This window comes from Ziziphus jujuba, chromosome 3 (genome assembly GCF_031755915.1).
Source record: "Ziziphus jujuba cultivar Dongzao chromosome 3, ASM3175591v1".
Lineage (NCBI taxonomy): Eukaryota > Viridiplantae > Streptophyta > Magnoliopsida > Rosales > Rhamnaceae > Ziziphus > Ziziphus jujuba.
This window is the reverse complement of record NC_083381.1, coordinates 31,013,716-31,029,801: the sequence shown is the minus strand read 5'-3', so window position 1 is coordinate 31,029,801 and position 16,086 is coordinate 31,013,716. Positions and strand designations below refer to the sequence as shown.

General features: G+C 32.7%; 2 protein-coding genes across 8 annotated transcripts; one reads left to right on the top strand and one right to left on the bottom strand.

Moving 5' to 3' along the window:
- Positions 1–306: 306 nt before the first annotated feature.
- LOC107423513 (uncharacterized) lies at positions 307–8,395 on the bottom strand. Its single transcript, XM_016033083.4, has 14 exons — positions 8,126–8,395; positions 6,975–7,244; positions 6,699–6,741; positions 5,548–5,574; positions 5,353–5,445; positions 4,596–4,786; positions 3,751–3,919; positions 3,541–3,654; positions 3,087–3,206; positions 2,864–2,884; positions 1,866–1,924; positions 1,598–1,688; positions 953–1,054; positions 307–716 (listed from the first exon to the last, which is right to left on the bottom strand). Exons 2-13 carry the CDS (start codon positions 7,208–7,210, stop codon positions 971–973), a joined length of 1,248 nt encoding a protein of 415 aa, XP_015888569.3. The 5' UTR covers positions 7,211–7,244; positions 8,126–8,395; the 3' UTR covers positions 307–716; positions 953–970.
- Positions 8,396–9,556: 1,161 nt separating this feature from the next.
- Positions 9,557–16,005, top strand: LOC107423514 (myb family transcription factor PHL7). 7 transcript variants are annotated; one of them, XM_016033087.4, is made up of 7 exons: positions 9,557–9,977; positions 11,205–11,423; positions 13,878–13,954; positions 14,062–14,104; positions 14,199–14,256; positions 14,403–14,472; positions 15,358–16,005. In XM_016033087.4, exons 2-7 carry the CDS (start codon positions 11,216–11,218, stop codon positions 15,709–15,711), a joined length of 810 nt encoding a protein of 269 aa, XP_015888573.2. In that variant the 5' UTR covers positions 9,557–9,977; positions 11,205–11,215; the 3' UTR covers positions 15,712–16,005. The 7 variants fall into 7 exon arrangements, with proteins under 7 accessions (XP_015888573.2, XP_048333112.1, XP_048333110.1 ...); XM_048477155.2 differs by having other exon boundaries at positions 11,205–11,456; XM_048477153.2 differs by having other exon boundaries at positions 9,560–9,977; positions 11,205–11,456; positions 14,062–14,110.
- The last annotated feature ends 81 nt before the right edge of the window (positions 16,006–16,086 follow it).

Sequence of the window (16,086 nt, the reverse complement as noted above, 5' to 3'; positions counted from 1 at the left end):
TGTGTTTGTTTGTTCATCCATAAAATATATATTTCAATTGGATTTTCTCTAAAAACTTTTTAAAAAATCCTACATCTCATTAAATCAATACCAATCATGGTCTTATAAATCCTTCCAAATATTTAGTGTTAAACAAATCTATGTGCATAATAAAAAAAATTAAAAAAAAAAAAGGTACCAAATTTTGTAGACTAAACCACCTATGAAAACTTATCCCAAAAACTACTATCAGAAAGGTGCAAGAGAAACTATTATGAAAAATTAGCAGCCAAAAAATACAAAGAATCGGTATAAATATTACAGATGTAACAAAAATATTAATATATCAATTAAAAAAAAATTTATTATGATTTGGAACATCATCAAGCCATGATGTTCAACACTAAAAATAATTGTTGAATCTCCTAACAGCACTTTTCCTCTATAGATGGATTCATTTCAAATATGGAAGTCTCCACAATTTTCTCATAAATCAAAAACTTTTATAATGATTTTACATCAATATTTTCTATCGTTTCAAGGCTTACTGCTTGAATTTTCTCAGTTACCTTGAAAGGAATATAGTGCTTCTTCCACTTTCTTTCTCAATAATCACAGACTCTGATCATTCGTACTCTTTATACCATGGTTTCAATTTTTGGTTAAGACTAAATGCAGCAACTTTCTTCCTTTCCAATAGTTATCAAATCTTTTTCTTCACCCCAGCGATGCAGCCCCTAGGTTTACAAGAACAAGGATTAGTACAATAAGTAGCTAAAATATTTGAAATTAAGTGCTTAATTTTATCCTCATCAGCAGTAACTGTGGCAATAAATATTAGTCGCTTACTAATACCAGTAGGAAAAACATAATTCATTTTTGTATTAAAAAGCAGAGCTATAGATGGAAACACAATGATTTATGGAAGTAGAGAGAGAGAGAGAGAAAGAGAGAGAGAGAGTAGCATAGATACCATTTTAATCTTCCATACTTAAACAGCATCAAAATGCCCATTTTTGTCCTCGATATCATCTTCTTGTTTCGAGTAGCGGAAGTAGATGAACTGAAGTAGTATCTAAAAGATATTATTAAGGTAGTATAATTTCACAAGGTCATGAGACTTCACATGTAATGCAAGAGGGATCTAACAGTCAAAATTTCCTGCCCTTTCAAGTAAACTAAGTTAAAAGCTATACACAGGTTTATGAACTGAACTTGTGCAACATGATGAATTGAAGAAGTAAGTCTCTTTCTTCTTAAAGGTAAGAAGAAACAAATGCACATTCTTTTCTAAATAAGGCACATAGGAAAGGATGGCATTACAAAGGGAGGGGTAGAATTCCTTTCCAAAATTTTTGGAATGATTTTTTATTTTTTCATGGAAAAGGGTACAAAATAATTACTTTTTACTCAACTTAATATTTGTGTTGTAAAATATACCGAACTTAATTTCATTTCATTACTACTGCATACGATACGAAAAGAATACATCAATCAGAATTGACCATCACTGATGTAATTCTAGAATAGAGAAGTAACTAAATTGGGATTTGCCTCTTATTCTGATTTAAATGAGTTAGTCAACCGATTGAATCATAGTTATCTTTAAAAAGGATACAAAAGTGTCAAGTAACACGCATCCTCCTGCATCAACTAGCCATGGCAAATTGGGTCCAATTTTTGACCAATCCAAACTGTTCACAAGTATGCTACACAAAACAAGAGAACATCCACCTCAGATATATATGAAATAGAAGAAACATACAGTCAAAAAAAAAAAAAAAAAAAACTAAACAAAATAATCAAATGGAGCTAATGGCGAAATTAAAACTCAAAGTTATATTTGGTAAAAGAAACAAAATAGGAAATGGTATAACCATAATCACCTTGCTACATAAGTGGCATTTCCAACCAAAGCAAAGACGAACATTAAAGGATTAAGCCCCTGCAAAACATGGAATCAAAATATTAAATCTCACCCTCTCTCTCACTTGATATATGCACACAATTTGAAAAGGTATATTTCTAACAGAATTAGAAATTTGTGCTATATGCATATGCAGAAAAGATCTTTCTAAAGAAAAAGAACTTTCGGATGGGTAAAACAATCTATATATATATATATATATATGAACAATTTATAAGAAATAAGGAATGTTTAGAACCTTAATAGTATTCTAAACACCTATATCTATCATGTGATATGTTGACTTTTATAGGAAAACAATTATACACCTAGCTTTTCTGTTTCTCCAACTTCTCATCTAACATGGCATTAAAACTTTTGGGAACCCCCTCGATTTTAACATTATCCTAAAGTTTAAATTCTAGCAATGTTAGCCTTAACTATCATATAATGTCAAATTGGTTCATTTGTTAAGTTTTTGTTCGAACTTCATCAAATTAACCACCAGCATTCAAATAGGTAACCTATATAAACAATATATGTTAGCACCGTAACTTTTTTAGAACAAAATTGATAGAGAAGTGAATCCATGTTTTCCTTCATTTCTTTATCGATTTGGTTCAAAGAAATCCTCAGTTTAAATATACATTGTCCAGATAGGCTATTTATTTGAATGTTAAGTGGTCAAATTGATAAAGAGTAATGAAAATCTTAGTAGACAGACCAATTTCACATAATGTCATGGTATAAGGGTGATTGCCACAATTATATGTTCAACATGAGGAAGAGAGTTAAAATAAATATAGTTAAAATATTCTGCCTTCTTATCAGTCTAGACATCCAATATATACGTAGGTGATATACTAGTTATTTTATGCAAACAATAATATAAGCATCCTTTTTTGAGTTTTCCCCTACTTCGATAAAACAGAGTTTATATGCAGAAACTTACAAAGCCTGAAATGTGAAAATACTTACCTCAACATTTCCCTTTTTTATCTGCAAAAATTGATAAAGCACCATAAGTCAGCATGTTAACATCATTCAGATATTTTAACAGAGCTAAATGATTGGACTGAAAAATATGATATGAGACAACTTTTTGTAACGATAAATAGCACATTATTTGCTAATATAAACAGTGTATTGTGGTTTAGTATATCCTCTAGCAGCCTGCAGATAGTTGGAAAGGGAATCTCACATTTAAGAAGATCTGTGGAAGACGTCCACCCATGTAAATAGCTGCCATTCCCCAGCCAAGATAATTTCCAATCCCACTGCTTCCTTCAATACCATTGTTTAGCAACAGTCCACTACTTGCCTGGCAAATCATGAAATAAGTCACTGCTTGAGTTTCCGTTCAATATAAATTTAAAGAAAGTACAGAAGACAAATTAAGCAATTGAGCATGAGATAATCAACAAAGTGACCATTTTACTATTACAGCGTCTAATCAAAACCCTGAGCTAAAAATTTAAAACTAAATGATACAACAACTCTTCAACCTAAAACCTCTCACCAATACAGCTTATAATAGCTATTTCTCACAAATATTATATATATATATATATAGGATTAAGTTGCCCAACCAGTTTGTTTCGCAGTGTTAATGTGTAATATAGTATAATCATACAAGTAAATAAAATGCCACCTACTTGCAACAGCTTTCTTCCTACTCGTATCACAACTCCATGATTTGGATTTTCTGGAACTAAGTTAAATGATAAACGATGGAGTTTCCAAGTACCAAGGAAGGTCATTGCAGACACCTGACGACATAAAACAAAATGCATTACTTACATATAATAAGAAAACATGATTTTGACCATCCAATGTAATACTATGGTCTGCTACATAAAGCTTACCACAGATAACAAGGTCTTCACATTAGAAGGGGATGCAGATTGTGTTGATAAAGCTGGACTAAGCAAGGGCTCTTCAGTTGAATTCCGAAAATGATGAGATGGAGGAGTTTTTTGTGCTAAAACTGATCCTGCAGTGGGAGTATGACTCCTTGATAGAGATCTTGCAGAACTGAAGAATTTCCAAACAAAATATTCCATTATCATCTTAGTCAACAACATCAATTAGTAAAAAGAACTAAAACTTTCTTTTTCAAAAACTATATGGTGAAGATTTCTGCAAAAGTTCTTTACGAACCAAATGTGACCACTTGAATATGTTAACTGGATGTGTATAGGTATTCAGGCAGACCTGGCAGGTAGTTCTTACATGAACCATTCAAAATAGTGTTAGATCTCACTGTAAAATTTATGAATGGAGATAAGTGGGTTGATATTCATGGAATTTGCATCAATGATAGTCCTGTACCAAGTCCTTCCTAGTACATTATTAACTTATCTGATATAAGTTAAGGGAAGAGAAGAAGAGGGAGGGGCAGACAGAGAGAGAAAACGTTCTGGAGTCGCTCAAGAGGTCTACACAGTACTATCAGATTCATCTACAGGTAAAGGATTCAAAAATCCAACAATCTTCTAAGTTTCTGAACGTCACAGAAAGTCCACCATAAATTTAACTCTAATACTTCTCTGCTTTCCAAAAATGGTGCAACTCTAACTATTTAAAGTCAAATTTAAGCCGCGAATGAATTAAACCTTTGAGGGAAAAAGGGGTGAGGGGGCATAACTAATCTATATCTTGACACTCCTTAAACATGCAAAACTTAGAGCTTCAAGAGAAAGTAACTTACACATAGTACAAATCTCTTCCAGGGGAACCACAAGTATTGATTGATGGAAGTGGGATTGGTGAGCTAAAAGCATTTTCTCTGCCAGCAGTGTCAAACTTATCACTCCTTTGAGCATTATTAACTTCTTTCACATTGATACCGCAACTTGGTCTAAACTTTCCACCAACTTCTGTCTGAATAAACTTGGCACCCTGTATTGCAGATACTATAAGTAAGATAGGTTCTATAAGCTCATAAAAGATCTTAAAACAACAAAAAGAATAAAGAAACCAGTCCCATTATAAACGTGCATTAGTTCCAAAAGTTAATTAAACGGTTCAATTTATTCAGCATTTTTACCTTAAAAAGCTATGAAATAATCATAAGAGTTGTCAGATGATGGAACAATTGAATGCAAGCAAAGAAATACGAGAATATAAAGTGTATAAGCAAACTGATCTAAGTAAAATCTGAGACAAAATGACATGCAGTTATCTTGTTATTGGAGTTCTCTTTCTACAATCCATTCGATGGCAAGAACACTTCTTCAATTCTATAGGTAAGAAAAAGATCATAACATTATTGATGCACCATCCAATGTAAACCATATAACCATGTGTCTCCTTCAATTCTCTCTGAGTTTTTGTCAGTTCCTTCTCTAGTGTTACAAGATCTATGTAATCTCATTGAGACCAATAAAATGATTCTAAGGATGCAAAGTAAGTAATTAATGCTTATATATACTTTGTAAAATGGATTAGAGTATATAGATTCTAACCTTTTGTTGTTGTCTACTGTATTTCAGCTGGGGATATATGTGGACATAATATACGCTTTGTCCAGCAAGAATCATGGTAGTCACCGTATACAGCTGCATACCAAGAAAAAAAGGAACAGTCAACTTATTAGCTGAGGATCAAATCAAACAAAATAAAGTACATAACTGAAACTTTGGCTTCAGTTTTATTCTTACCACTGCCATATAGAATTGTGTTGGAAGCTGCATAGCAAACAGTGAAAGGTTCAGTTAACTATCAGTAAATAATCCTCTGAAAAAGGAGAAAAAGAAGCAATGGCCTGTGTTCATTTTTTCAAAGAAAAAAAAAAATTGTAGCAAACTGAGCAAGGAAGAGAGCCACATAGAATAGACAGATTTTAATAATTTTTCTTTTATAACAGATTGCCTAATTAGTTCATAAATGAGGAATAAAAACATGAAAAAAAAAAAAAAATGCTTGCTCTAAGTCTACGTGTGTTCATAGCAGTACTAATTCAAACTTACAAAATTTATCATAGCAGTTGTATTTATATCATACAAGGAACCATTTAGATTTATCAGGTTTTTGTAAATACCATTTTTATTACTTTTACAATGCCTGGTTTAAATCTAGAGGTCAAAAGCAGTTGTTATATGGTTTTTGTCTTCATACAATAGAGGCTAAAGAATTTCATTTTTGGATTTTAAGTTCCCATTAGAACTACACGATTTGGCAATTTGATTGATTCGCAGATCAATAATTCTAGATAATGTTTATATATAGAATCCTTTTATTTAGCATAGGTTCAAAGATTGTCCTTTAACAATTGGAAAGAAAGTTTTAAATTTCCATATCGTTAGATCTGCATTATCATACAGAAAGATTAACTGTGAACACTCAATATAGGGAACAAAAATAAATAAATAAATAAACAAAAAAAAAATGGAAGGTATGACACTCAACATAGGACAGAGACAGTCAAAAAGAAAATTTTGTTATAACTTACAATCAATCATTTGAAGAACCCAGTACAATCTTAACATAAATCACCATCTGAAATTTAATAGAACATAAATTTTTATCCTATCAGTGTCCGGGACATATAACACACTACAAAAACTCAACAAAAGTTGGCACAGAATTTTTCCAATTTACTTAAGAAACCAAACAATAATAATAATGCAGACAAATTCATAAATATTCTACATGCGAGACAAATTCAGGAACTGAATGAGTTCATAAACTTATTGCAACTTCAGGATATAAAACAAGGATAAAAAATAAAAAGAAAAAAGAAAAAAAGAAAAAAGGGCATAGCAAGTATGAAAATGCATTTTAGAAGTTGAAATATAATAGAATTACTAACCGTGGCTGGCTCCAGCATGCAGCCAAAAAGGTTGAAAAGATCTCTGCCAAAAGGAAAAAGGTGCATAGAGAATAAAATATACCAGCTTATATGGAAAAAGGACATATTTCCAGTGAGATTTTCCGATATTAATAAAACAGTAAGGAAATTATTGCGACCTAAAAGATCCATTTCACTTATATCGTTTATCACTATACACATAATGACAGAGCCAAACAGAAAATAATATTGATAAATGTATCTAAACCCTGAAAAGTCAAGAAGCAAAAATCGTACCCGATTAGCCAAGTAATTAAGAAAAGCATAGAAAGGCCCTCAGCTGATTTTTGCTTGTAATTTGTGATTATTTGAGGTACCTCAGCAACAGTCCAACTGACCACACTAAGAAAACCCAAACCCAATGAAACTCCATCTCTTACACTGCAAAGACAATAACCCATGTACTTCCTCACCCAATTCAAACAGTGCTCGTTGATGGGGCACATTACCATCGAATTCTTCATGTATCCCATTGCATCCACAAATTCTCACCTTCAATCTCTGTCCCTATATATACATATATGCCAGTCAATATGTGTGATAGAGAGAGAAAGAGGACAAGAGAAATATAAAGATGGACAAGGAAAAACTAGAAAGAAAACAATCTCCAATTTCTCAGCATATCCCTATTCAGAAGGAAACAAGAAATTAAATGCACAAATAAAAGAATAGCAAATCACACTTTCCCATGATCCCCATTGTAAAGTTTCCCTTTTTTATTCATACTTTCCATGTTCAGAATTGGTTGTTATTTCTTGTTCGAAACAGAATAAACAAAGAAAAAAAATGACTAGTGGCAGCACATGTAACGAGGCCAAAAGCGGAAGCCGCTTTTCAACTAGAAGTAAATTAATAATAAAATCTAGACAAAAACAACTAAAACCCATCAAATCAAATACATATTCACAAGAAAAAAAAAATCAACAGAATAGAATAATCAATGATTTTTAGTATATAAATAGCTTCAATTATTAAGAGAAATAATCGTCTAAAAAGAATAATTACGAGAAATAATCGCCAAAACAGCATAACACATATCACTAACATTATTCCAAAACCAAGTCTGTAAATCCCAAAACAAAATCACAATTCGAACTACATTAATGCTTGAACATATTCTTCAAACTCTGTATAAAAATATAGTTCTTATAAAATAAAAAAATATATTAAAAAAACCCTCCAATATTATGAGTGCTTCTAACACGTACAGTTGAAAGAATGAATTTGAAAACATAAAAACAAAAATTAATAATAATAAACAAGAATTAGGAATCAAAAACTGCATATTTGCATACGACCCTTTACTTATCTGCATGTATATATATATATATATATATGAAACAGAGAATCCAAGTTTTTTATCTGCAATGAAAGAAGTAATATCCTACCTGCTAGCTAATGAATGAAGAATCAGAAACAGACAAAGCCAGGCCAGCAAGCGGTGCTATGAATGTTATATATATTCGAGTATATATATATATATATGTATATATATATGTATGTAGAGGCTGATATATATAATATATTTGGCGTGTATGGCTATTTTGATTTTGTGGGTTTTTTTTATAATGGTGGCGGAGGTTTAGTTTGTAATGTAATTGTAATTTGGTTAGGAAAAACGTTGAAGTTCGTAGAAAGATCAAATCGTGCAGTGCAGTGCAGAGAGGAACGCACAACACTGGAAATACAGTTGTATATATGCCTTGCATTGCAATCCCATTGCCTTCGCTATTGCTTTACACTTGGCCTATCCTCCTTCGTAATTTTCACCTCATTCTAGGGGTATCTCTCACCGCATAAAAACTCGGGTTCATAATCCGCCCCGAAACTCCGGCCCAATATATACAATTGGACTTTGTACGGCCTTGGTCCAAATACTACCTGATGATGAAAGTTCTTCTTGGAGGTACAAAACTGGTCCAGCAACTGACCCAAAAGAAAATTGCTTTTGGACTTTAAAAATCCAAAATGATTAAATACAATTTAAACCAAAAAAAAAAAAAAAATCAAAGTCAATTTGAGCAGCCCAAGTAGGAATGACCATTGATACCAACTCGCAAACCCTAATTTAATGCTCAACAACTAATTTAAGGTTTAAGGATGAAATTTTATCTTTTAATTTATCAAAAAAAATATTAGAAGATTAGAATTTGAATTATTATTTGAAAAAATAATAATTTTTACTATTAAATTGTCGTTCGAAATATCATGTCAAAGAGGGATGTTATTAACTTATTTAAAAAGCTAAATTTTTTTGTTATAAAAATCAATAAAATATAATTTATATTTTTTTTATCCACTAGTAGTTTACATAAGTAAATGTTAATTTGAGATCCGCTTATAATTTTTGGACGTTGAATATTAACAATTTATTATTATAACAATTATTATTATTATTATTATTTGATATATTTATTTTGTAAGCTTTGAGAATATTATAAAAGTTAGTTGTTAGGCAATTGGCATTAAAGTAAAACCCGTGGTCCCCTCCAAGCCCAACCCCAATCAATCGGTCAAGAATCTTGGATTCACAAAGTAGTGATGGTGGGTCTCACACACCGGGGCCCACATCAATAAAAAAACCCAAACCGCACCCGAACCTAAGACCAAATGTTGTAGACCAGCCCAGTCCAACCCCAGTGAGTTTTGAATCCGTACTGAGAGAAGAGCATCGGATAATGGGACCCACCTTTCCAAACGACGTCGTTTTTAATACACACACAGCCGTCCCTCTACACGCACAAAAACGCTATCTGTTACTGTTGCATACATACCCTCTACATTTTCTCTTCTCTCTCTTCCCCACAATCCAGCTCTCTCTCTCTCTCTCTCTCTCTCTAATAAAATCCCAAAAAAATCCAAAAAATAAAAACTTTTTTTTTCTTTTTTTTTTTTTTCTTTTTTCTGAAATCCATGTGCCCTTTTGATCCTCAAAAATCTCTCTGATTGGCAGGCCAAGTAAGAAAATTCCAATACCTACTCTTTTTTCCATTTCCTCTGGAAGTTAAAAGCTTAATAAAGGCTTCGTTTTCTTATTTGTCAACGTCCAAACGCGTCCTTACCCAGTGGGCAAAGTTTCTCGTTTTTCTTCCTTTTTGCCAAATTCCAGACCCAGAATTGATGCCAAACAAATGGGTTCTTGCTGGCTTTGAATTCGAGGAATGAGTTTCAGAAGGGTCTTCTCTCACAATCTGATCTTTCTCTTCTATTAGTTTGTTGGTGTTCTATAAAGTTTTTCAGGTGAACCTCTCTCTCTCTCTCTCTCTCTCTCTCTGCAAGTAAAAAAAAAAAAAAAAAAAGGAAAATTTTTTTGTATTTGTTTTTTTTGTTAACCGTTTTGGAAATTTTTGTAATTCTCATGGAATTTGATGACCCACTCGGGGAAATTGATGTTGGTAACTTACTGTTTTAATTTTTTATTGAGTCAACAAAATTATGTAATGATGGGAAGTATTTAGGTCCCTTGATTTTTCTCTCTTTTTTTCCCAAAATTATTTGTGGAACTGTCTAATTTGAGGTAACGAAGGCCTCTGTTCATTATGTAATTTTATTGGGCTTTGTAGAAAATTTGAAATGTTTGTCTTTTTCCTCATTTATTATTAATTTATTATTATTATTATTATTATTATTTTTCTGTGGGTATGTGTGTTTGTGTTGGTGTTTGTGTCTGTCTAAAGGAGTATGCTTCTATTGGGTTATCATTTCTCTTTTAACACTACGAGCTTATGGACACCTAAGGCTCTCGAGACCAGGGGATAGGTAATGATTTGTCATTTTTGCATTCAGAGGAAAGAAAATTGATTTGTACAATAGGATTTATTGCTTAACCGTTGTAATAAATGTAGGAATTAATAATTTCATGGACCACATATGTGCTAGCTTTTGTCAATTTGTTAGTGACTTGAGACTCTATCTCTCTTGCCCCTTACCCAACCAAGTAGTGTTTCTTTGGATCTTCTTCCATGTTGGTATGAGATATCTCCCTTCTAATAGCCTGTGATTTATAGCTGTAAAAGAGAATGACCATGCAGAAACTAGAAATGTTACTTTTGTATGAATCTAAGTTGGTATACAGTCGGAAGCGGAAGCATTGAACCTCTGAAGTTCAGCAGCTGGCAAATTAGATACACTAGTTCAAAATGCACGGCATCCCTTTAAATGTATTAGAATGTTACGATACTTGAATTGTTATAGTGAGGATATCAAAACTTAAGAATACTAGTTGCTATATATTTTAGCAAGCAGTGACGAAATGGAATTTCGTACTTGTAAGGAACCTGGAAGGGGAGATTTTGAAGTGTTGCATGTTATTTCTTTTTATTATCCATCTAAATTGTTGAGGGATTTGTTACTTATTTGTTGAATGGAACTCTTTTGAATTCATGATTTCTTTTGATTGATGCATTGTATCTATTCTTCGATGCTACTGTTGAGAAGCTTATCCTTCTTAGTGTTCTACCTGTGCAGTCTTTTTCAAAATGTATCATGCAAAAAAAATTTCAACTGCAAGTCTAGTGCCACATAAGGCTCAAAGTGCAGAACAGATTGCAAATGCTGGAGTTTTGACTGGTTCTCCAGTGAAAAATTCAACACCTCCTGGAGGAAGTGGGAAGCAAAGATTGCGGTGGACTTCAGATCTTCATGATCGCTTTGTGGATGCCATTACACAACTTGGTGGACCAGATAGTGGGTATTTTCTTCATAGTGATGTCATAAAAAGTTATTACTTATTTAATCCTTCTTTCACCATGGTAAATTGAAGAAAATTAGAACTATTGGAGCTTTTTCATGTTTTTTGGGTCGGGTGAGGTTGCATTATAGTCTACAAGTTTTTCAAGCTGGGTTTGGTGATGCTGTGAAATGTATTACTGAAGACACTTTTTATGTTCTTCAAGACAAAGTCATGTTGCATACCATGTATGAAATTCACGGCCTACCGTTTTGGATTTTATTTTTTTGCTATCTTGTCCCCTAAGGTGGTTATTGTCTATAGCAAGGAAGTGCATGCTAGTTTCCTTAATCACTACTTGACCTTCTCTCTCCCCCCCCCCCCCCCCCCCCCCCTCTCCTTTACCTCCCCTTTCCTAGCCTCGTTGAAAATATTTTCATGTTTTAATGCACAGATTTCTTTCAAAATATTTTAATGCACAGATGTTCTTTCAAAACTATGTAATCCCTATTAGTGTGATTTATGAGTAAATTATACCTAATAATTAGGAATTAATAAGTGGAATTCATCAAAAAGAGAAAATAAAATGCCCCTATTCTTATTTGGGTTAACATATTAAATTATAAAGCATCATGAAAGAGGGCAGATATCATTGATTCGTAAATGAGTCGCCTGATGAGGGGTTGTTATGCCTCAGAAAGAGAAGAGATTCTACAAAATATAAAATAAGATTGAATGAGAAAACTTTTGAAATTGGGAAACATTTTTATATTATACTTATTTTTTAATACATGAAAATTTAGAAATGTCAACAGTCAATTTCAAATTATAAGGTAGCCCATGTTATTTGTATATTATACTTATATTTTTTATACATATGTATAATATACTTATATTTTTAGTAGCTTTGGCCCATCTCGGTTCATATGAACTGTTGTCTTTAGTTTCCTGAGCCATTCCTGTCTTAAATGACCCATAGGTAATGCTACGTGTTCAAAATATTTTTTGTAGAACATTTTCAAGCATCACGAAAACACCCTTATCCCATGAAGGAGAGTGAACGAAGAATTATACCTGAGATTCTTTTGCTGTTCTCCTCCTTATGTCAATAATATACATGCTTGGCTTACATTGATGAGTGTGCATTACTTTATTTTATTTTATTTCTTTTAGTACTTATTGCTGTATTTGAAACCCTTTGATCTAAAATAGTAGTATTGGTTATCCATCATTACACAAGTGTGGCATGTGAATCAACATCTGTTATATGAAAGCTGCAAATTGATAATTTCTAATTTTTACTGTATGGATTAATCTAAGTAAAACTTCCTTTCCTTAGGATCTATTGATTGATCTATGAGATGATTAGGAAAATGCTGCCACTGTTATTTGTTATTGTTTTTCCAATAGTCTGCTTCATTTATCATTCACTTGGTCATTTTTCTATGTGCTGGTATGAAGGTTGGGCTCATTCGTAGATGTTGCGTGGATTTGTATGGGGGCAGGGTAGGTAATTGTAGTTTCAGTTAGGCTCCTTTCCAATGCAGAGAATGTTGGGAACGGTTAATCAGTTGTCTCTATATCTATACGACTAAGCTCTGCTATGAGTTGCCTGGTGAGGGATTATTAAGCCTCACAAAGAGAATAGATTTTACAAAATATAAAATAAGATTGAATGAGAAAACTTTTGAAATTGGGAAATATTTTTATATTATACTTATTTTTTAATACATGAAAATTTAGAAATGTCAACAGTCGATATCAATTATAAGGTAGCCCATGATATTTGTATATTATACTTATTTTTTTATACATATGAGTATACTTATAGTTTAGTAGCATGGTCCATCTCATTTCATATGAACTATTGTCTTTAGTTTCCTGAGCCATGCCTGTCTTAATTGGCCCATAGGTAATGCCAAGTGTTCAAAATATTTTTTGTAGAACATTTTCAAGCATCACGAAAACAAACTTCGAACCCTTATCCCATGAAGGAGAGTGAACGAAGAATTATACATGAGATTCTTTTGCCATTCTCCTCCTTATGTCAGTATACATGCTTGGCTTACATTGATGAGTGTGCACTGCATTACTTTATTTTATTTATTTATTTATTTTTAGTACTTATTGCTGTATTTGAAACCCTTTAATCTAAAGTAGTAGTCTTGGTTATCCATCATTACACAAGTGTGGCATGTGAATCAACATCTGTTATATGAAACCCTTGTCTTCCCATTTGCAATCTTCTTCAAGGTTCTAGCTGGGTGCTGAGATAGCTGTTTCTTTTTATCTGTGAAATTCTAGCAAATTAAGCTATAGCTGTGTATGACACATTATTATTCTTGTGCAATAATTTTGGGTTCAATTTTTATAAGTTAATATAGTGGAAGTTTGTCATAGGTTAAGAAAATTAAATAAGCATTATTGTTATACAATGTTTCATTTCTCTTATTCTTTCCAATTTGCTTCAGGAGCCACACCAAAAGGTGTTCTTAGGGTTATGGGTGTGCCTGGATTAACCATTTATCATGTGAAAAGCCATTTACAGGTGCAGTCATTGTGCCATATTTTTTTATGTGCAAGACAAAAATTTCAGTATTAATATGCTTTCAAATTTGGAATCAATTCTGACATCTCTTTGTCATTCTATAATAGAAGTATCGCCTTGCAAAGTACCTGCCAGAATCCCCTGCCGATGGTAAAGGTGGTTCCCTTTGTCTCTTCAATGTATTTAATTTCAGAATTGCAGTTTATTTATGGATTTCAACTTGAAAAGTCATTTGAACTTGTAGGCTCTAAGGATGAGAAGAAAGGTTCTGGAGACAGCCTTTCTGGCTCTGATTCCTCTACGTGAGTAGTTTCAGTCTCTTCTGCTACAGTGATATATGTCCAGTTTAGCTCTAGTGCATCTTCTTATGACTTGTAATCTTTTGATTCTCATTGAGTTTGCTTACAGCTATGCCTCTAGCATTTTAACAAAACTTTATATTCTTTAGGGGGGTGCAAATAAATGAAGCGTTGAAGATGCAGATGGAGGTTCAGAAGCGTCTCCATGAACAGCTTGAGGTTTGATTGTTCCTTTCATTTTGCCTTTAATTGCTGAAAGATGGATGTTTTTTTACCAGTAATTACTTTATATTTTTTAAGGATGAAGTTATTAGAAATGCAAATGCAAATTTATTCTAGGGAGTAGACAGAGATGAAGGATTAGAAACTATTCAGGCATTTCAAAAGAATTCCTTGTAAAAAACAACATATAATAATTGAAAAATATCAAATTGAACAACTAATGAAATCACAACCTGCTACAATTATGTGACTTATTTTGCCAACTCTCCTGCCTAAAAAAAGTCTTAAGGATGCTAATTCAGGCATATCAAAAACAATTCCATGTAAAAAATACATATAATAAGTGAAAAAAATATCAAATTGAACATCTAATGAAAGCACAACCTGATACAATTTTGAGACTTATTTTGCCAACCCTCCTGCCTAAAAGTCGAAGGATGCTAATTCAGGCTTTTCAAAAGAATTCCATATAGAAAATAATATGTAATAAGTGAAAAATATCGAATTGAACAACTAATGAAAGCTCAACCTGATGCAGTTATGTGACTTATTTTGCCAACTCTCCTGCCTAAAAGTCAAAGGATGCTAATGCATCTTTAACTTCTTAAAATATTGTTAGGACTTTCTTTGTTGATTGGTATCAGTCTTCTTATTGGAGTGTAGTATGAAAATAAATAAATAAAGAAGAATAGCTTTAAATTATTATGACTTGTTATTGTGACATGTTGCTTGTTCATGTTGAGCATTCCAGGATTCTGCTACTGTTAGTAACTTAATAATTACATGCAGCCTTCTACCACTTAATAAGCACTCTTGATGGGCTTGTTCTTGCATGTGTTAGCCATGTGAGAATTTCTAGTGATGTCAAATATGCATTTTTAGGTTCAAAGACAGCTACAAATGCGTATTGAAGCGCAGGGTAAGTACTTGCAGAAGATCATTGAAGAGCAACAGAAACTGGGTGGTGTAATCAAGGCCTCCGAGTCGATACCATCAGCTGAGGATAACAAGCAGGAGCCTTCTGAGTCGGAAACACCTGCTGACACCTCTGCTGGGCCCTCATTTCCCGGAAAGAGACAAAGGACAGACGATGGGTTACCAGATGAAAGCACCTCGTCACCTGTGCAACCAAAAGCTGACCAGGAGAACAGTTTGGTGGATCAGTGGAACCAGGACTTGTATGAAAATGATGCCCTATTTGGATCGAACTCGGAAGGAGTTAAAAGAAAGAGATGATGGCCGGTTTGCATGTAGAAAGAAGATCTGTAACTAGGTTACATTTGTGGGGTTCGAAACAGGAGTGTTAGTTAGAATCTGTAACTATGTTACTTGGATTACAAACCATGCCATGTATATCATACGAATATACAGTTAATCCATTTGTAATTATGATACAATATTACATAATATATCTATATATAGAGCATATGTAGAAACTATACATAATTTGTGTAAATTTTTATATAGTGCATTTTGCTGTAACCTTCACCTATTTTTATATATTTAAAAATATTAGCTCATTCTTAGCCACCCTTGAGTTTCAGTCAAGTCATTAAATAACAGTTTACTGATTATTGTTATTATCATTAGTATTATCTATATTATGAAGTT